Genomic DNA, 16,761 nt, shown 5'->3' with positions numbered 1-16,761 from the left:
TTGTGATATCAGCTAAATGAATGGTGTCGATTTTCCCCACAAAACCTACGCCGTTTTAACCTCCTGTGTTTGAATCCAATCTAGAATGGGACAGACTGCAACATCGCTTGCTCGCACGGCTACAAAACCAGTGTCCTGGCTTCTCGGAAGGTCTGGTAGCGATAATGAAGTGAACTCGCACTGCCGAGGTCTTGTCCCATGTGGGGCTTCACTGTTCGTGTACAAAAGAAGAGGGTAAGTAACTTAGGCGTAATTTATTATAACTCATTAACTATGTGTTGATTCTTCTTGGAGAAGAATAAAGAAACATGTTGCTCACATTTCGTCACAATATGTTTGCAAGTTTCATGTAATCGAGTCGAGGAATGAATGAATGATTGAGATTGAAATCAAAACAAGCACAGCAAGTCAGGTGAAGGCACACTTCTGTACACTACTCGGGATTAGAGACCCCCTTCAGTTCTGTTTGGAATTTTCCAGAACAGTGTCAACAGAAACATAGCTTCTTTCCAGCAAAATTTAATGGAAAATTAGTCACTGAAACTGACTTCATTGCTTTACCAGTAGACACCCATTGACTTAGATTATGGCTTGTTTCATTTCAGATTTTCGTTCTTAGACAAGTTTACAAGACTAGCTCTTAGACTTATAAGACTGTCTCTGACTGTATAAGTTAGTTTACTAATCCTATTTAAGTGATTGCTGTGGCTTTGACTAGTTGAGGTTTGTGCCATAAAGTTACACAAATTTGACTTAGAGCTTAAGTTTCTGTGCTATCAAAATTGTTTAAAGGTGTTACAGTGAGCATTAGTTCTGTCACTCATGAGTCATTGGCTTATTCAGTTATTGACTGATTAGTTGAAACTTCTATGGATTTTGTGATGGAATGTGAGCAACATGTGTCTGTGCGCTTGTGTTTCGTTTTTCAATGGATACCTCACACAGAAGTAAATAAAGTAAAAATTTGTTTATGATATTGTAAGCTGAAGCCAGTAATTTTTAGTTTTAATTTTGAGTGATAAATGGGAATTGTTTGAACTCAGGCTAAACTTGTGCAGGGCAAGCAAAAATAATTATGAAAATAAATCCTGGGACCCAACTTCCACAGAAGGTAGGCAGTTTGACAGTTGTCTGCCTGACCACTCCTGCTTCGGCTTAACTGACAGTCGGAAGTAAAAGAACTTGGAGATCGGTTATTTGTGGAGGCAAGATGTATGAAATGAATCTGGTTTGGAGATATTGTTTACATTGAGCAGCAGGTCCCTGTACCACTATTTACCCTGACCTCACTACAGCTGGTACAAGAACACTCTGAGCCCTGCATACTTTTCACCATTTCAAACAAGCCATACATGTATACTGTACAATACAATATCCACTAGAAATATGGTGTCATATCCTGAAAGTGCATGCCTTTATGTGTGTGGGTTTTTTTAATATTTTTTTTTTACTTGTTTGAGTGTATGTATTGACAGTTAGAACTGTCTTTTTTTTTTTTTTTTTTTTGAAATGTTTAAAATTAAGAGATGGAACAAATGTAGTCATTCTGTCTAGTATTACTTATTAGGCCGGGTTTAAAAAATTTTTTTGAGGAACTCAGATTTTGGTATTAACTCTCACTGCCATAGGTAACTTTAGTTGACTAGACAGTGCATTCCCCATAGGTGATTTTAGTGGACATCCAGGGGTCATGTTCACAAGACCTTTTTTCACATTGTAAGTGTAACAATGCTTGACAGCTGCAGCCAGTTTCCTTTCCTGCCAATAGAACAATGACTAACCTTTGCCCCCAGACCGAGTTTGAAGTGAACAAGTCCATTGTGTTGTTTTGACATGAACCGAAGCCTGTGACTGAGAGCATTGTATCTAAAATCTAAAACATTTGGCGCTTGGGTGTGTTTTTCACATAGAGACTTGGTGGGGAAAGAGTTAACAACTTTACTTTGAACTGATCACGAGTGGATTTACCTTATGATATGAAAAGTTAAATGATGCGAATAGTTTTTTGTTTGTTTCATGGTTGGTTGTTTTTTTTTTTACCATGTTTATCCTATTTTTAGTACAAAACATTGCATTCACATTAATAGTTACAGATGCAATATTACAGTACGCTTAATTTTCATCTTCATTTTACCATTTGATACTCACTGTATTTTGCATGAATTTCATCATGAATGCATGTTCACAGACTACTGTCTCCCTTTTTCTCACTTCTTCACAGTAATAATATCTCATCTGTGACCATTGGAATTTGTTTTTAAACTTTAAAACCATCCAGAAGCACAGCTGGACAGGATTGGTCTGCCCCCTTCCCTTGGACTGGCAGTGTGAATTACAAATTACCAAATTTATTGGAATCAGGTCAACGCAAAACTATTTTTGATACTCACTAAACTGTAACTACAGTGTACTGTAAGTTTTAGTGGTCACATTTTGGTTCAACAGTCAGGGTAGCAGAAAAACTGTACCTGTGCAGAAATGCGGCTGTGTTTGTACTTGGCAGGTATGCTGATTTCTGTGTTTCAGAATCTGAATAGGGAATGCAAAAACACATTTCTTTTCAGACCTAGTGCATCTGGCGAGTGTATAACAGTTCATCACCAGATAGAAACAACAGTGCTTCAAGTTGTATTCTTTTCTCAAACTGAGCATGATATATAATATATTGTATTTATCTATTTATATATTCATTTTTGTTTGTTTTTTATGTGTGGTGGTTGTTGGGTTTTTTGTTGTTGTTGTTGGTTGTTGTTGTTGTTTTTTTTTTTGGGGGGGGGGGGTTGTTGTTGTTGTGGTTTTTTTTTTGTTTTTTTTTGGGGGGGGGTGTTATTTGTGTATGTGTTGTTGTTGTTTTTGTTTTTCTGGGTTTTTTTCTTCTTTTTTAAAGAAGGAGGGAAGTGGAAGAGGAACATAGTATTACCTATACATTGTCTTTATTGCCTTTATCTATCAAATATAAAATAGAAATTACTTTTAAAAAAATATTTTACTTTAAAAAATTTGTATGTATGTCATTAATCTGCAAATATCCTTTTTTTCTTTTTTTTTTCTTTTTTTTATTATAATTATATTGAACAATATTTTTCAGTTTTTATATTTTTATTCCACTTATTTTTTATTTTACTTTCTTGTTCATATATATATATATGTCCCTAACAGTCTCTCCCACCCCATTCCCTCACTCCTGCCCTCTCACCCCCCGCCCACCTTTTTCCCTTTTCCCTTTCTCTTCCAGAGCCCTTTCTTTCCTTCACACACTCACACTGACAGTTCTACTCACACTTCTTTGTTTCTTTGTGTCCTTTCCTGTGACTTCTCATCACTTTCCTTTCCTGAACTGTGCCCTCTCCCTCTCTGTATCTTTCTGTCTGTCACTCACTCATTTCATTTGCCTGAAGAAGAGCCTGTAATCGCATGTAAGTCAATTCTTTTAGTCTGCCTCTTAGTCTTACTGAACATAATGGTGGCGGCAGTGAAAATTTAAATATTCATTACAATGACTGAAATGTGATTTTTGGCAAACAACATGACAATATAAGAAAAACAAAAAAAAAAGTAAGTGAATATCTTGATTGGTTCAGAAGATATTCCATTTTAAAGATGTGACGATGCGTACATGCTGTTAGTACTTAATATTCTCACATTTTCACAGTTATATTATACTGTCCATGAGGGTACTGTAATGAAAACTCATATACTTTTAAAAACCATATGATAATGGTATATTGCACAAGAAAACACTAACACTTCAGCAGCAAAGAAACTGGAAAATATGTCTGTCAAAATAGGAGGAAATAGAAAATCAAGACGTGTCAATGTGTACAGAATAGCAACTTTGAAGGTCTACAGCACTGAAACGAATAGACAGTTGCATTTCAAAATAAAATATCTTGCAGATTACATCACAGAAAGTGCACTGAATTTTTTTCAGGCAGGACAGTTGACTGAATTTTAAGTATCAGAGTCTCAAACTTTGAAAAATCTTCAATTTGACCAGTGGAAAAAAGACTGTTTATTGGGGTAGCATGCTGCAAAGATGAATATTTCAGTAACTGTCACAAGTAGGACCATGAAATTTTGTGTGTGTATTAAGTGAAATGTCAGCTTTCAAAATAAATTAAAATCAACCTTAAAACTTCCCTCTAAAGTTGGCAGAAAAGGAATGATACCTGATTTTCTCATTAAAAAAGGGTGCATGCTGCAGATGAGACTTCTTCAAAATTTTTGTTTTTGAAAAAAATATTGAAGTTGCAGCCACAATAAGTTACCAGTGGTCTAGGCTGATCATCTTCTTCAAAATTACTACAAATTTTTAAATGAATGCAACTTGAGAGCATTATACAGAATGGGTAGGTTGATGGGGCATTCCACAACAAAGGTTCCCAGGAGGGAGCAAATATTACATAAGTATTTAGCAAATTTGTCAAACTCGAAGCATATATATATATATATATATATATATATATATATATATATATATATATATATATATATATATATATATATTATTGTTAGTATTATAGCATATTGTGGAAAAAAAAGAAATGCTTCCACAAGTTCCAGTGTGCTGTCAGTGTCAACCCCAAAATTAAGCATAGCTACCTAAAATGGAGGGTAAAAATTGTCATGTACTATTTGAAGGTCAATTTGTATAAATGGGTGCAAGAAAATTGTCATGTTCTATTTGAAGGTTGATTTGTATAAATGGGTGCAAGAAAATTGTCATGTTCTATTTGAAGGTCGATTTGTATAAATGGGTGCAAGAAAATTGTCATGTTCTGTTTGAAGGTTGATTTGTATAAATGGGTGCAAGAAAATTGGACGTGCAGTCCATGAATGTAGGATCATCGGAGAAGATCCAGGTTGTTTCCACTGTTAAGTTTTATGAGGTATGGTTAGTTATCACTTCCATTACTTGGAATACCAGATTTCTGCAGCTTTGCAATATCAGGTTTTGACACTTCCTTTGCATTGAAACTTGAAGTATGTCAAGAGTGTCACATTGTGAGCTTTGTTAACTTGGTTTTTATTTTGGTTCCAGATCCATGTTTTTTGATGAAGATGGTGATCTAGCACATGAGTTTTACAAACAAGTTGTCAGAGGCAACCGCTTAACCATGGAACGCTGTGTGGACAACCTGGAGCCACAGGTACGATATTGGGTGTTGTTGTTTTTTTCGTTGTTTTTTTAATTAGATTTTTATTTGTTTAGATATGTGTGGTCATGACTGATCTGACCAAATTTTTCGTCATCATTACCGACGCCTCACTAAATGTATACTGTATTGTTTTAAGTAGATTGATGAAAGCACTGCATGTTAAATGAAAATGTCAGAGAGAGTATTCAGGGGCAGAATAATGTTGGGTGGGAAAGTCCTGCACTGGCACAATGAGAGGTGGTTTAGTTTGGGTATGACTGTTAATGTCAATTTGATTATTATAATGTTCCATAGGTTTGTTTTTAACTGGCTATGGTTAAAAAGCCCTGAACAGGGCCCAACTGCTCACAACCGTTTCAAAGTACTAACTGAGTTACAGAATTTCCATTGCTGGAAAAATAGAAAAAGAAATTTTTCTGGGTATAATTCACTTGTGAATATGATTTATTAGGTTTTTCTTTATTAGGACTTTAATTGCTAGTAAAACTAGACATTTTTTCTTGATATTATTGTTGATTGATGTTCCATAGGCATGGGCTTTTTTATTTTAGTACTTATATTGCATGTAAAAAAGTTTTTAAAATGAGAGACATCTGTCTGCGACAGGGAGAGGTGGACCTGCCCATTCCTCGACTGAACGGTGACCTGCCTGTGATCATGTATGAACTGCCCTCAACTGTTCCCACCACTGCCGCGTCCAGGTGACCAGATCCTTCTCTGTAGACAGGAGGGGACCGTTCCTGCTGCCCACAAACTGTGGTCACCAAAAGTACCTGTGTGTGTGTGGGTGGGTGTGGGTGTGTGTGTGTGTGTCGTCAGCTGGTGGAAGCAAGAAGAGAGCACCTGAGCAGAAAACAGTATGAACAGATGAACCTGTGGTGGGAATTGATGAGATCCAATCCAAACCAGTGAAAGGAAGATTCCCTGCTTGATGGGATGAGAGACGGAAGACCTGCGACAGTGGCGGGCCTGGTCTTGCTAGGCTGGTGCCGGGGCAGGACAAGGGAGGTCACTGTGCTCATCGCCCTCCTCCCTGGGCTCAGCATCCAGTGCAGTGACTACAGAGGGTGTCTCCACTTTGAGGTGGGTCTTTGTCCCCAGGCCCCTCACAGCCACAAAACAAACAGGATTGGTGCGCATCTCTGGATGGATGGTCGGTGTTGAAGTTTGTGTTGGATTGTGTCAAGTTACGGTGAGCACTGATACTGACTGTTGTGCTTATCACTTCGTGTATTTACATTATATCTCTTTTTCTTTTTTCTATTTTTTTTTTCTACAGGTTCTACGGGACAAGATATTTACAGTTATTCAGCCCTGATAATTATGGCCCTGTGTGGTCGGCTGGGTGTGTAGGCAACAAAGACTCACAAGTGTACACACAAATTATGAAATTGTTCTGTGTTGGCTACTAGTCTTGGAGACTGAAACCATGAAAGAGAAGTTTCAGCAAGGTGTGATGTTTGTTTTTATCCTTTTCATGGCTGTGATTGTGATGTTTCCACCACTTAATGTCTTGTTCTCGCTGTTCAGGCTGGGAAACCTTTCGTTTTGCATTTTTTCCATAGTTTAAATTTCACACAAAAATACATTAAAAAAAAAATGAAAAGATTTGATATTAAAGATTGGTTTGGCATCAGCAGATATTCTCACTTGTCAGACTCCTTCAGATGGCACATATCACTAATTTTCAGTGGCCACCATCTTTTTTTCTTTTTTTTTTAAAGTAATTTTACAGTGAATGGCATGGTCTTGTCTTTACTGGTAAAGGTTGCAAATGATAATTGAGCAGTGAAGCGATTTATTCTCAGATGCTGGTTTTTAGAATAAATGGAATTGTGAAGATTGGAGAAGCAGTAGAGGGACTCAGCAATCCCATTAGAAAGGTAGATATTCCTGGCACCACATGATGTCTGGCAAATTTTAAAGAAAATTCATGTGTATACATTATGTCAGGGTATAGCGTACATTAACAGTAAATGAATGGCCCAAATAATATCAAAAGTTTCTTTCAGAAACCAGTGTCATTATGAGCTAGGGAAAGGCCTCCTTCAGCCTTTAAAGATGAGTCCAGTATAGGTTTGGGGGGTGTTCACCACCCTAGATCCCAAAACAGGCTGTTGCTGCCCCTGCACCCCACGGAGAACATGGGGGTCCCTTGACCCTGGCCTGGTCTTTAGTGTTCTTTTTTCTTCACCGGTTCCCCAACCTGACCTGTTGTCACTTCTTCACCGGTTCCCCATCCTGACCTGTTGTCACTTCTTCATTGGTTCCCCATCCTGACCTGTTGTCACTTCTTCACCGGTTCCCCATCCTGACCTGTTGTCACTTCTTCACCAGTTCCCCATCCTGACCTGTTGTCACTTCTTCACTGGTTCCCCATCCTGACCTGTTGTCACTTCTTCACTGGTTCCCCATCCTGACCTGTTGTCACTTCTTCACCGGTTCCCCATCCTGACCTGTTGTCACTTCTTCACCGGTTCCCCATCCTGACCTGTTGTCACTTCTTCACTGGTTCCCCATCCTGACCTGTTGTCACTTCTTCACCGGTTCCCCATCCTGACCTGTTGTCACTTCTTCACTGGTTCCTCATCCTGACCTGTTGTCACTTCTTCACCGGTTCCCCATCCTGACCTGTTGTCACTTCTTCACTGGTTCCCCATCCTGACCTCCTGACCTGTTGTCACTTCACTGGTTCCCCATCCTGACCTCCTGACCTGTTGTCACTTCACTGGTTCCCCATCCTGACCTGTTGTCACTTCACTGGTTCCCCATCCTGACCTGTTGTCACTTCTTCACTGGTTCCCCATCCTGACCTCCTGACCTGTTGTCACTTCACTGGTTCCCCATCCTGACCTGTTGTCACTTCACTGGTTCCCCATCCTGACCTGTTGTCACTTCACCGGTTCCCCAACCTGACCTGTTGTCACTTCACCGGTTCCCCATCCTGACCTGTTGTCACTTCACTGGTTCCCCATCCTGACCTGTTGTCACTTCACTGGTTCCCCATCCTGACCTGTTGTCACTTCTTCACTGGTTCCCCATCCTGACCTGTTGTCACTTCACCGGTTCCCCATCCTGACCTGTTGTCACTTCTTCACTGGTTCCTCATCCTGACCTGTTGTCACTTCTTCACCTGGTCAAGTTCTGATAATTTCATCAGTGCAGAAATCTTACAGTGTTGTTGTTGTTGTTTTTTCCCGTGTTTGTTAGGTGTGATGTTGTGCACTTCCCCAGGTTGTCAAAGGATGTCATCTGACATACTGTATTGTCTGTTTAAAGTATTTGATGTCTGCTTTTATTTTGATACGTTTTCCAGTCCCCAAATAATGCAGATCTAGACCCATGTCCCCCCTGTTCAGCTACCCCACTGTTGTTTTTGTTTTGTTTGATGGTTTGTCTTTTTTCTTCAGTCATTTTTGTTCTGGAGTTGTTTTCTTGTTGATGGTTTTTTTGTTGTTGTTGTTTTTTTATTGGGCTAATAACTTGAAGATTTTATTGTCAATGTTAAACAGGCACAGTCTGAATATATCACATTTATCAGTTAACAAGTACTGCCTGTTATCCATCTCATGTTTTAAATTTTCAAGTTTTGCTCAGTCATTTGAAAATAGTTCTTCAAGTAATTAACTGCTTTATTCAGTCTGGAAATTCGGTTTTACCTGGAGGAAAACGGAACCATGCTATACTCCATTGTTGTATGCGTACAGATTTGCTTGAGTCATTTGCAAGAATGTGTTCTTTTATGGAGAAATAGTATTTCTATGGGAATGGATGTTCAGTGCATAAGGAGGGGGGGAGGGGTTGAACTTGAGACTGTGTGAGGAACTCATCTCAAATTAACCACCTGGAGAAGGGGGGTGGGGCATTCTAGGGATTCTTTTTTTATATATATTATTTTATTTCATTGTCTACGGATGGTTAAGAGCAACTCAAAAAGTTTGTTTTTTTCAGGTTCTAGGAAACCAGTGTTTATATAATTTTGTTTCACCCTGATATGGCCCTGTGTGGTAAGCTAGGCTGTAAGCAATGAAAGATAAAAGATAGTCCCTGTGTCTGGCATGAATTCATACAGTAAAGGTGATCAATCAGTTGCGCACAGCATTTTTTTGAAATGTGTATTACTTATAGTTGTCCATGTGCAGTTTGTTTCTCTGACTGGACTTCTGGTGTGGTGTCAGTCTCACAGTCCAGCCCAGTATGATATCCCAGTACCTTATTTATTGGATTTTTAATGTGTCTGCTTCTTGCTTTCCTTCTCTCTTTTTTTTTTTTTTTTTAAGCTGCAAATACCTCAGAATGAGTTGTATTGTGTGTAAGTGCTTGCTCAGTCAAGAGTCAGAATGCAGTGGGAGTATTTAATTTTAAGTGCTTGTGTTGTTTCCTTCAAGGATTGTTTCAGTGTTGAATGAAAGCATTTAGATAAATGTACATGTGTACATGTATATTGAACAGTGTTCGAGTGCTTGTTAGTCAGTTTTTTCTTTCTTTTTTCTTTGCAAAATATATGCTGGCTTAACTTTTAATATTTTTTTCATTTTTTCATATTTGCCTTCGTGCAATTGATTTAGGTCACATTGATAATTATTATAACTTACTGCCAGTCTGATGGTTGTAGATGTTTTGATTTTGGAAGTATGTAATGAAATTGAAAGATGCCGTGGCAGAATCAGTTATTGAGTTAAGCGCTGGACTTATGATCGGGTGTTTACCAGTAATGAGGGTTCCAGGCTGTTTCACAATGGTGTTGTGTCCTTGGGAACGGTACTTTACTCTTTCAACAACTCCACCTGGGTGTGAATGGGTATCTGACTTGAGGAAGGTTAAAACAGTGGAAAAAGAGGATTGGGCCCTGCCTTCCTGTGCTGAGCCCTGGACGTAGTGAATCATATATGAATTCACTGCCTTCCTGTGCTGAGCCCTGGACACGGTGAATCATATATGAATTCACTGCCTTCCTGTGCTGAGCCCTGGACACGGTGAATCATATATGAATTCACTGCCTTCCTGTGCTGAGCCCTGGACACGGTGAATCATACATGAATTCACTGCCTTCCTATGCTGAGCCCTGGACACGGTGAATCATATATGAATTCACTGCCTTCCTGTGCTGAGCCCTGGACACGGTGAATCATACATGAATTCACTGCCTTCCTATGCTGAGCCCTGGACACGGTGAATCATATATGAATTCACTGCCTTCCCGTGCTGAGCCCTAGACACAGTGAATCATATAATTATGAATTCACTGCCTTCCTTTGCTAAGCCCTAGACACAGTGAATCATATATGAATTCACTGCCTTCCTATGCTGAGCCCTAGACACAGTGGATCATATATGAATTCACTGCCATCCTATGCTATGAATTATATATATGAATTCACTGCTCTGATGACACTAAAAGGTCATGGGACCTTGAACCTTACAAAATTGTGCAATGAAACAGCAGAGCCATTTTCTGATTTTGTTAAACCCAAAGTTGTACGGGAAAAAAGGGTAGTCGTTCAAGGTTGCACTGGGATAATAGTATTGAACAGAAACTTCATATGGGCATCACATTGATTTTTTTTTTTTTTTAATAATAATTTGCAGTGTGAATCTGAATGAACAAGAGATCACAAGAGTAATAGCCTGAAATCCTCCACAGATGAAGATCAAAACCCTCTTTATACTTATGCTATGTGATTGTCCACATTGAAGTGATGGTGGGACATGTGTATGGTTTTACCAGGTTGTTTGGGTCATCCACTTGTTGCTGCATATGTGCATGTGGATCTCTTTATGACTAAAGCGTTCTGTAATTTGTGTCAGTGTTGTACAATGGTTTTGTTTTGAGTGTTTTTGGAATGGTGCACTGAGACTGAAGAAGTAGTGTTGCAGTAAAAGCATTTTCTTCAGAAAGTGTGGTGGATGGGTAAGAGGAGGAGAATGAATGCTTGCGCTGTGTGCTGAAGTCAGTTGTGTAAGTAAAGATTTCTTTTGCGTGTATCATTGTATGCCTTTGTGTTTTTTGTATTTGTGTGCGTGTATATACAGTGTGTGTGTGTGAGACATACATATCTTGTCAGTGACACATATCCTTGCAACATGGATTCAGATGAAACAATTAAATGCTCCACATGTAGCACTTTGTGCACATAAAAGAACCCACAGCAACAAAAGGGTTGTCCCCAGCATGATTCTGAAGAAAAATCCACTTTGATAGGAAAACACAGACAGACCGAAACAGAGGGTGGCAGTGCACTGTAGCGATGCACTCTTCCTGGTGAGAGCAGCCTGAATTTAATAATAATAATAATAATAATAATAATGGATACTTATATAGCACACTATCCAGAAATCTGCTCTAGGTGCTTTACAAAAACGCTTTTGATAACATAAAACATTATATCTATGTTACATACACACACCAAAATGTGACCACACACACACACACACGCACGCACGCACGTACGCGCACACACACACGCACGCACGCACACACACACACACACTGCATACATACATTTTAACATACATGTGTATCTAACAGCTACCCTAACAAATACGCACACATAGGCAGGCACAAACTTACATAAACACACGCACACACAATACACATTCATATACATGCATGTAGTTGTGGACCTGCCACAATTGAACTTATTGCTGAGGGAAAAGGTGAGTTTTGAGACGAGATTTAAAAGATGCGAGGGAATCAGAGTGACGGAGGTTATCAGGGAGCTTGTTCCACGTCTTTGGCGATTGAAAAGAAAACGATCTGTGTCCATAGGTCTTACTTCTGACGTGAGGTATCCTGAGAAGTCGAGTATCAGAGGAAGAACGGAGCTGGCGAGACGGGGTATAGATATGGATGAGTTCAGAAAGATACTTGGGGCCAGATCCGTTGACTGCAGAAAAGGTCAGAGTGGATAGCTTATAGTCTATTCGATCAGAAACAGGCAACCAGTGGAGAGACTGAAAGAGAGGAGAAACATGGTCAAATTTAGAAGCTCTGCAAATGAGTCTGGCAGCGTTATTCTGAATTCGTTGGAGTCTGTCTAACAGGTATTTGGGAAGGCTGGCCAAAAGAGAGTTGCAGTAATCCAATCTTGAGAGAACCAGAGAGCATACAAGTGTCTTGGTTGCATCGGTTGAGAGATAGTGGCGGATAGAGCTGATTCTACGCAGTTCCAAATAGGCAACTTTACAGATATTCGAAATGTGCTGTTGGAAGGAAAGAGACTGGTCCAGGATTACACCAAGACTGCGAACAGAGGGAGAAAGTGAAACAGGTGTGCTATTGATCAGAACAGAGTCAGGAAAGGAAGGATGTTGACGAAACTTCTTTGGACAGGTTATCATCAATTCAGTCTTATCATCATTTAATTGCAGCTTGTTGAGAGTCATCCAGTCCTTTAGGCCAGCAATGCACTCCTGTGTTTGAGTCACCAGTGCATTAAATTCAGCTATGGAAGCCGACTGATAAAGTTGTGTGTCATCAGCAAAGCTCTCATGCGACATCGCATGATGACTGATGACATCCGACACAGGAGCCGCATACAGCACGAAAAGAACAGGACCTAGGACGGACCCTTGTGGGACACCATATTTCAAGGCAGATATTCTAGAGTATGTACCATTTACACACACTTTCTGTGTACGATCTGACAGGTAAGACGTGATCCATGCTAGTGCAGTGTCACGAATACCAAAGGAAGTTTTAAGTCTGTTCAAGAGGATAGAGTGGTCGATAGTGTCAAAAGCTGCTGACAAATCTAAGAGAGCGAGAACAGATATCTTATCCTCATCAAATCCCGAAAGCAAATCATTCACTATTCTAAGAAGGGCTGTTTCGCAACTATGACCACGTCTATAAGCTGACTGGTGGGAATTAAGTAAGCCATTCTGCTCCAGATGAGCTAAGAGCTGAGACAATATGATCTTTTCTAGCAGTTTTGATAAAAATGACAGATTAGAGACAGGTCGATAATTTTTCAAGCAATTATGATCCAAAGATGGTTTCTTGATGAGTGGACGTACAATAGCAGAAATGTGTTGTGACAAAGAGTCATACAATACAATGAACACACGTCATTGATTCATTGTGGTGACAGGTGGTCTTTTTTTTTCTTTCTCACAACATGTGAACTAAGGAGGCCTGTACTGACAGGTTAATTTTTTTTAATGAATCAATGCTCCATTCATGAAGAAGAAAAAAAAGACGAAAGAATTATCCATTCATTATCCGCATATTCCACATTCTTTTCCACACATTGCCATTCTAGATTGAAAGTTCTTTCAACTACATTTCCACCTTCCCTGTTCACCCATATTCAGGTGTATTTTTTTGAAAATCTGCAGCGTATGTTTTTCTTGGAAACACTGCATTGTATTTTTCTTGGAAACTCTGCAATTACACAACATACAATGCATGTTTCTGCTTTAAAAGCAGTAGCTGCAATGACAATGAATAAAAAGCAGTGGATTCATGGATCCAATTCTTATTCTTTTTACTGTGTACACCATTCTCACAACTGTAAGCAGTGTGTATGGTTGAGAGAGAAAAAAATGAGAACATGTATCACCACATTTGAAAGTGCTGCACTGCCGCCCTATGAAATTTTGATGTGAATACAAAATGGCAGTTCTTGCCAATCGCTATTTCGAAGGGTCACTTCCGCTTTTTCCATTAGCTTCACTTTGAACATAACACTTCTTCTCATACTCTTCAAGTGAAAATCTCTTAAAACTTCCAAAATGTAAAATGAAGATACTTGGAAATCATGGCAGGTTTTACTTTGGTATTGCTCATCGGTGATTTGATGCATACAATTCTGAAATGACCCATTGATGTGGCACTCAGTTGGTAACTTGACAGACTGATTTTTCGTTGGTAACTTGACAGACTGATTTTTCGTAAAAACGGTCATACTAAAAGGGCTTTTGTAGATTTGTCTTATTCCCCTGAAAAAAAAAAAGAAATCATGATATTAGTTTCAAACTAAAACAAATATAAATATAATCGTTCCAGTTGTTGCTCTGCATTTCGACATATTGAGCAGATCAAATCAAAACAAAGCAGGAAATGAAATGAGGTACATTGCATTGTCGCTTGTGTATTGTAAACTGCAGTGGAATACATTGTCAGTTTGACTCCTTACTTTTCCCATCGATCTCCAGGATTCAGTTGATGTCTTCAATTTTGTCACCGTCAATCTTCACTTTTCCTGCTTTTACAGAGGGAGTGTATGACATTCTGGGTTTGGTTGTGTGTGGCCACCACCTAAACCTTTTTTAAAGGGACTAGTTTTTTTCTCGTGCACATCGTGTTGACAGTTGTTTGTGTGTATAAGTGGGGGAGAGAGAATGTTGTCACCAGCTGAGCAAAATTTTGTTCACCTTGTCTGTTTTTCGATTTCAATTGGGCACTTTTTAAAATGATTTTGGAAAAGCAACTGACCATTCAGATAGTTTAGTTACAATCCCTTGCCAGATGGATGACAATTTTGTTTATAATCATTAGGAATAGGGGCAGTGTGTTAGTGGTGTGAATGGGTGTGTGAGTGAATCAGGAGAGTAAGTTGTGTTTTTTAGATTAATTAATGTAAAACCTATTCCTGTGTCCTGCCTAAAATTGCTGTGTGAATGAGCATTGTGAGACAGATATCTAAACATTTCACCATTAGAAATCATCCGCATTGTGGAGCATGCCATCAGAAGGAGCTGCCTTAGTGTTCAGAACAGTTGCAATCTCTTTCATTCTGCACATGTCTGGAGAGTCTGAGTCTGAGAGATTCCTGAGTGTTAGGGCATTTTAAGCGCTTACTTTGTTGACACTGTGCAAGAGTGGGTTGGAGTAAAACTGAGATCCAATCAAGATATGTATAGGGGCACCATTTTGATGACCTTTTTGATTTCATTATTTCAGCAGCAACACTCCTTTTCAGGGCATATTTGTGTTTCCATAACCCAGCCTACACTCACTGGCATTGATAATGTTATCTTTAAAGTGCATTTGATATTTTTCCTCTGTATTCACAAGAACAGAATTCAACAGGTCCACACATTATGCTGGCATGGTACTAAAGGAAATTTTAGAGACATTCTGCAACTGAAGATTTGGATTTCCACAGCGCAGCGGAAAATGCTTCCCGAAAACAATGGTATTGGACAACGAAAGTGAAAATTTAATGTCAATCAGATGACTTTTAGCTGTACTGCTTTGCTTTTGTTTCTACCTTTTTCCTCTGTACTGGACCATCATGTGAACTTTTACTATCCACAGCAGTCAGCATTAGTCAGTGCTCAGCACTGCCAGAATAATTTTACTGATGACTATGTTCATCATGTCACGGCAAACATTAGCACATTGTCTCGATATATATGGAGTGATGGCCTAGAGGTAACGCGTCCGCCTAGGAAGCGAGAGAATCTGAACGAGCTGGTTCGAATCACAGCTCAGCCGCCGATATTTTCTCCCCCTCCACAAGACCTTGAGTGGTGGTCTGGACGCTAGTCATTCGGATGAGACGATAAACCGAGGTCCCGTGTGCAGCATGCACTTAGCGCACGTAAAAGAACCCACAGCAACAAAAGGGTTGTTCCTGGCAAAATTCTGTAGAAAAATCCACTCCGATAGGAAAAACAAATAAAACTGCACACAGGAAAAAATACAAAAAAATGGGTGGCGCTGTAGTGTAGCGACGCGCTCTCCCTGGGGAGAGCAGCTCGAATTCCACACAGAGAAATCTGTTGTGATATAATGAAATACAAATGCAAATACACACATATATATATACATACTTATACATATAAATAATATACAAACCATTTCACATTATGACGTACCATTGAATGTGATAGACAAAGCACAAATTCTGTTACAAATTTAGGGGGGTGTGGTGGCAAGATGAGGGCACTGGGGGTGAGAATAAGGGGTAAAGGGGTAGTTTTTCCTGACCCATTAATTTTGAAAATGACCCATTGAATTTGTGGTGAATCGGTTATATCAAAGATGTGTCCTGAACCAAACCTAAACTCTTGACATGGTTTTAGTTACACTGCCCAGAAATATGGAACTCACTGCCGTCCGGTCTACACAACCACTCCAACTGATTGAACTCTGGGTGAATTTTAAATCTATCTCAAGACATTTTTATCTTACTGGGAATTCCCTTAGCTATGTTACAGGCTATGTGGATGAGAACTGCTGTTTATGATGTGTGCAGTGTTAAAGCATGATTTATGTAAGTGGAGTGTGTACAGCGCATTGAATTTCATGCACAATAAAAAAAAAAAAAAAGATTCATTAGCATCATTTATTATCATTCTAAATATGAGTGCTTTAATACAAATACATGGTCACAGAACCCATTTCTTCAGGCAAGTGGCCAGCTTCTGGCGTCGGGAGTGTGAAACAGGTAGCAGTGTGTTCAGACATTTCCTGCCAGCACTGTCCTTCTCTACACTGGTTCACCAGTTTCAGATGCTTATGGTAAGTGATGGTCTTTGAAATGTAACGTTGATTTTGCCGGTGAAGGTATCTCTATATATAATTGTTTTTTGTGTGTCTACTTATTTACGTATTTTGGCGTCCATAGTCCAAAGTCACGCATGATCGTCC

At 39.3% G+C, this 16,761-nt stretch overlaps 1 protein-coding gene across 1 annotated transcript; it reads left to right on the top strand.

The window, feature by feature from the left end:
* LOC143299778 (tumor suppressor candidate 2-like) lies at positions 1 to 7,821 on the top strand. The gene is made up of 3 exons (XM_076613186.1): positions 1 to 234; positions 5,042 to 5,150; positions 5,766 to 7,821. The coding sequence occupies exons 1-3, from the start codon at positions 86 to 88 to the stop codon at positions 5,862 to 5,864; spliced, it is 357 nt and encodes a 118-aa protein (XP_076469301.1). The 5' UTR covers positions 1 to 85; the 3' UTR covers positions 5,865 to 7,821.
* The last annotated feature ends 8,940 nt before the right edge of the window (positions 7,822 to 16,761 follow it).

Source organism: Babylonia areolata, chromosome 25 (genome assembly GCF_041734735.1).
Source record: "Babylonia areolata isolate BAREFJ2019XMU chromosome 25, ASM4173473v1, whole genome shotgun sequence".
NCBI classification, from domain to species: Eukaryota; Metazoa; Mollusca; class Gastropoda; order Neogastropoda; family Buccinidae; genus Babylonia; species Babylonia areolata.
Note: the sequence above shows the minus strand (reverse complement) of the source record. Positions and strands in the feature narration are given on the sequence as shown.

What these genes read in the sequence shown, in the direction of transcription:
- LOC143299778 (XM_076613186.1), top strand. Translation starts at nt 86, where the DNA reads ATGGGACAGACTGCAACATCGCTTGCTCGCACGGCTACAAAACCAGTG. An exon ending in TTCGTGTACAAAAGAAGAGG is followed by an intron (nt 235 to 5,041) that starts GTAAGTAACTTA and finishes TTTTGGTTCCAG; the next exon opens with ATCCATGTTTTTTGATGAAG. An exon ending in TGGACAACCTGGAGCCACAG is followed by an intron (nt 5,151 to 5,765) that starts GTACGATATTGG and finishes TGTCTGCGACAG; the next exon opens with GGAGAGGTGGACCTGCCCAT.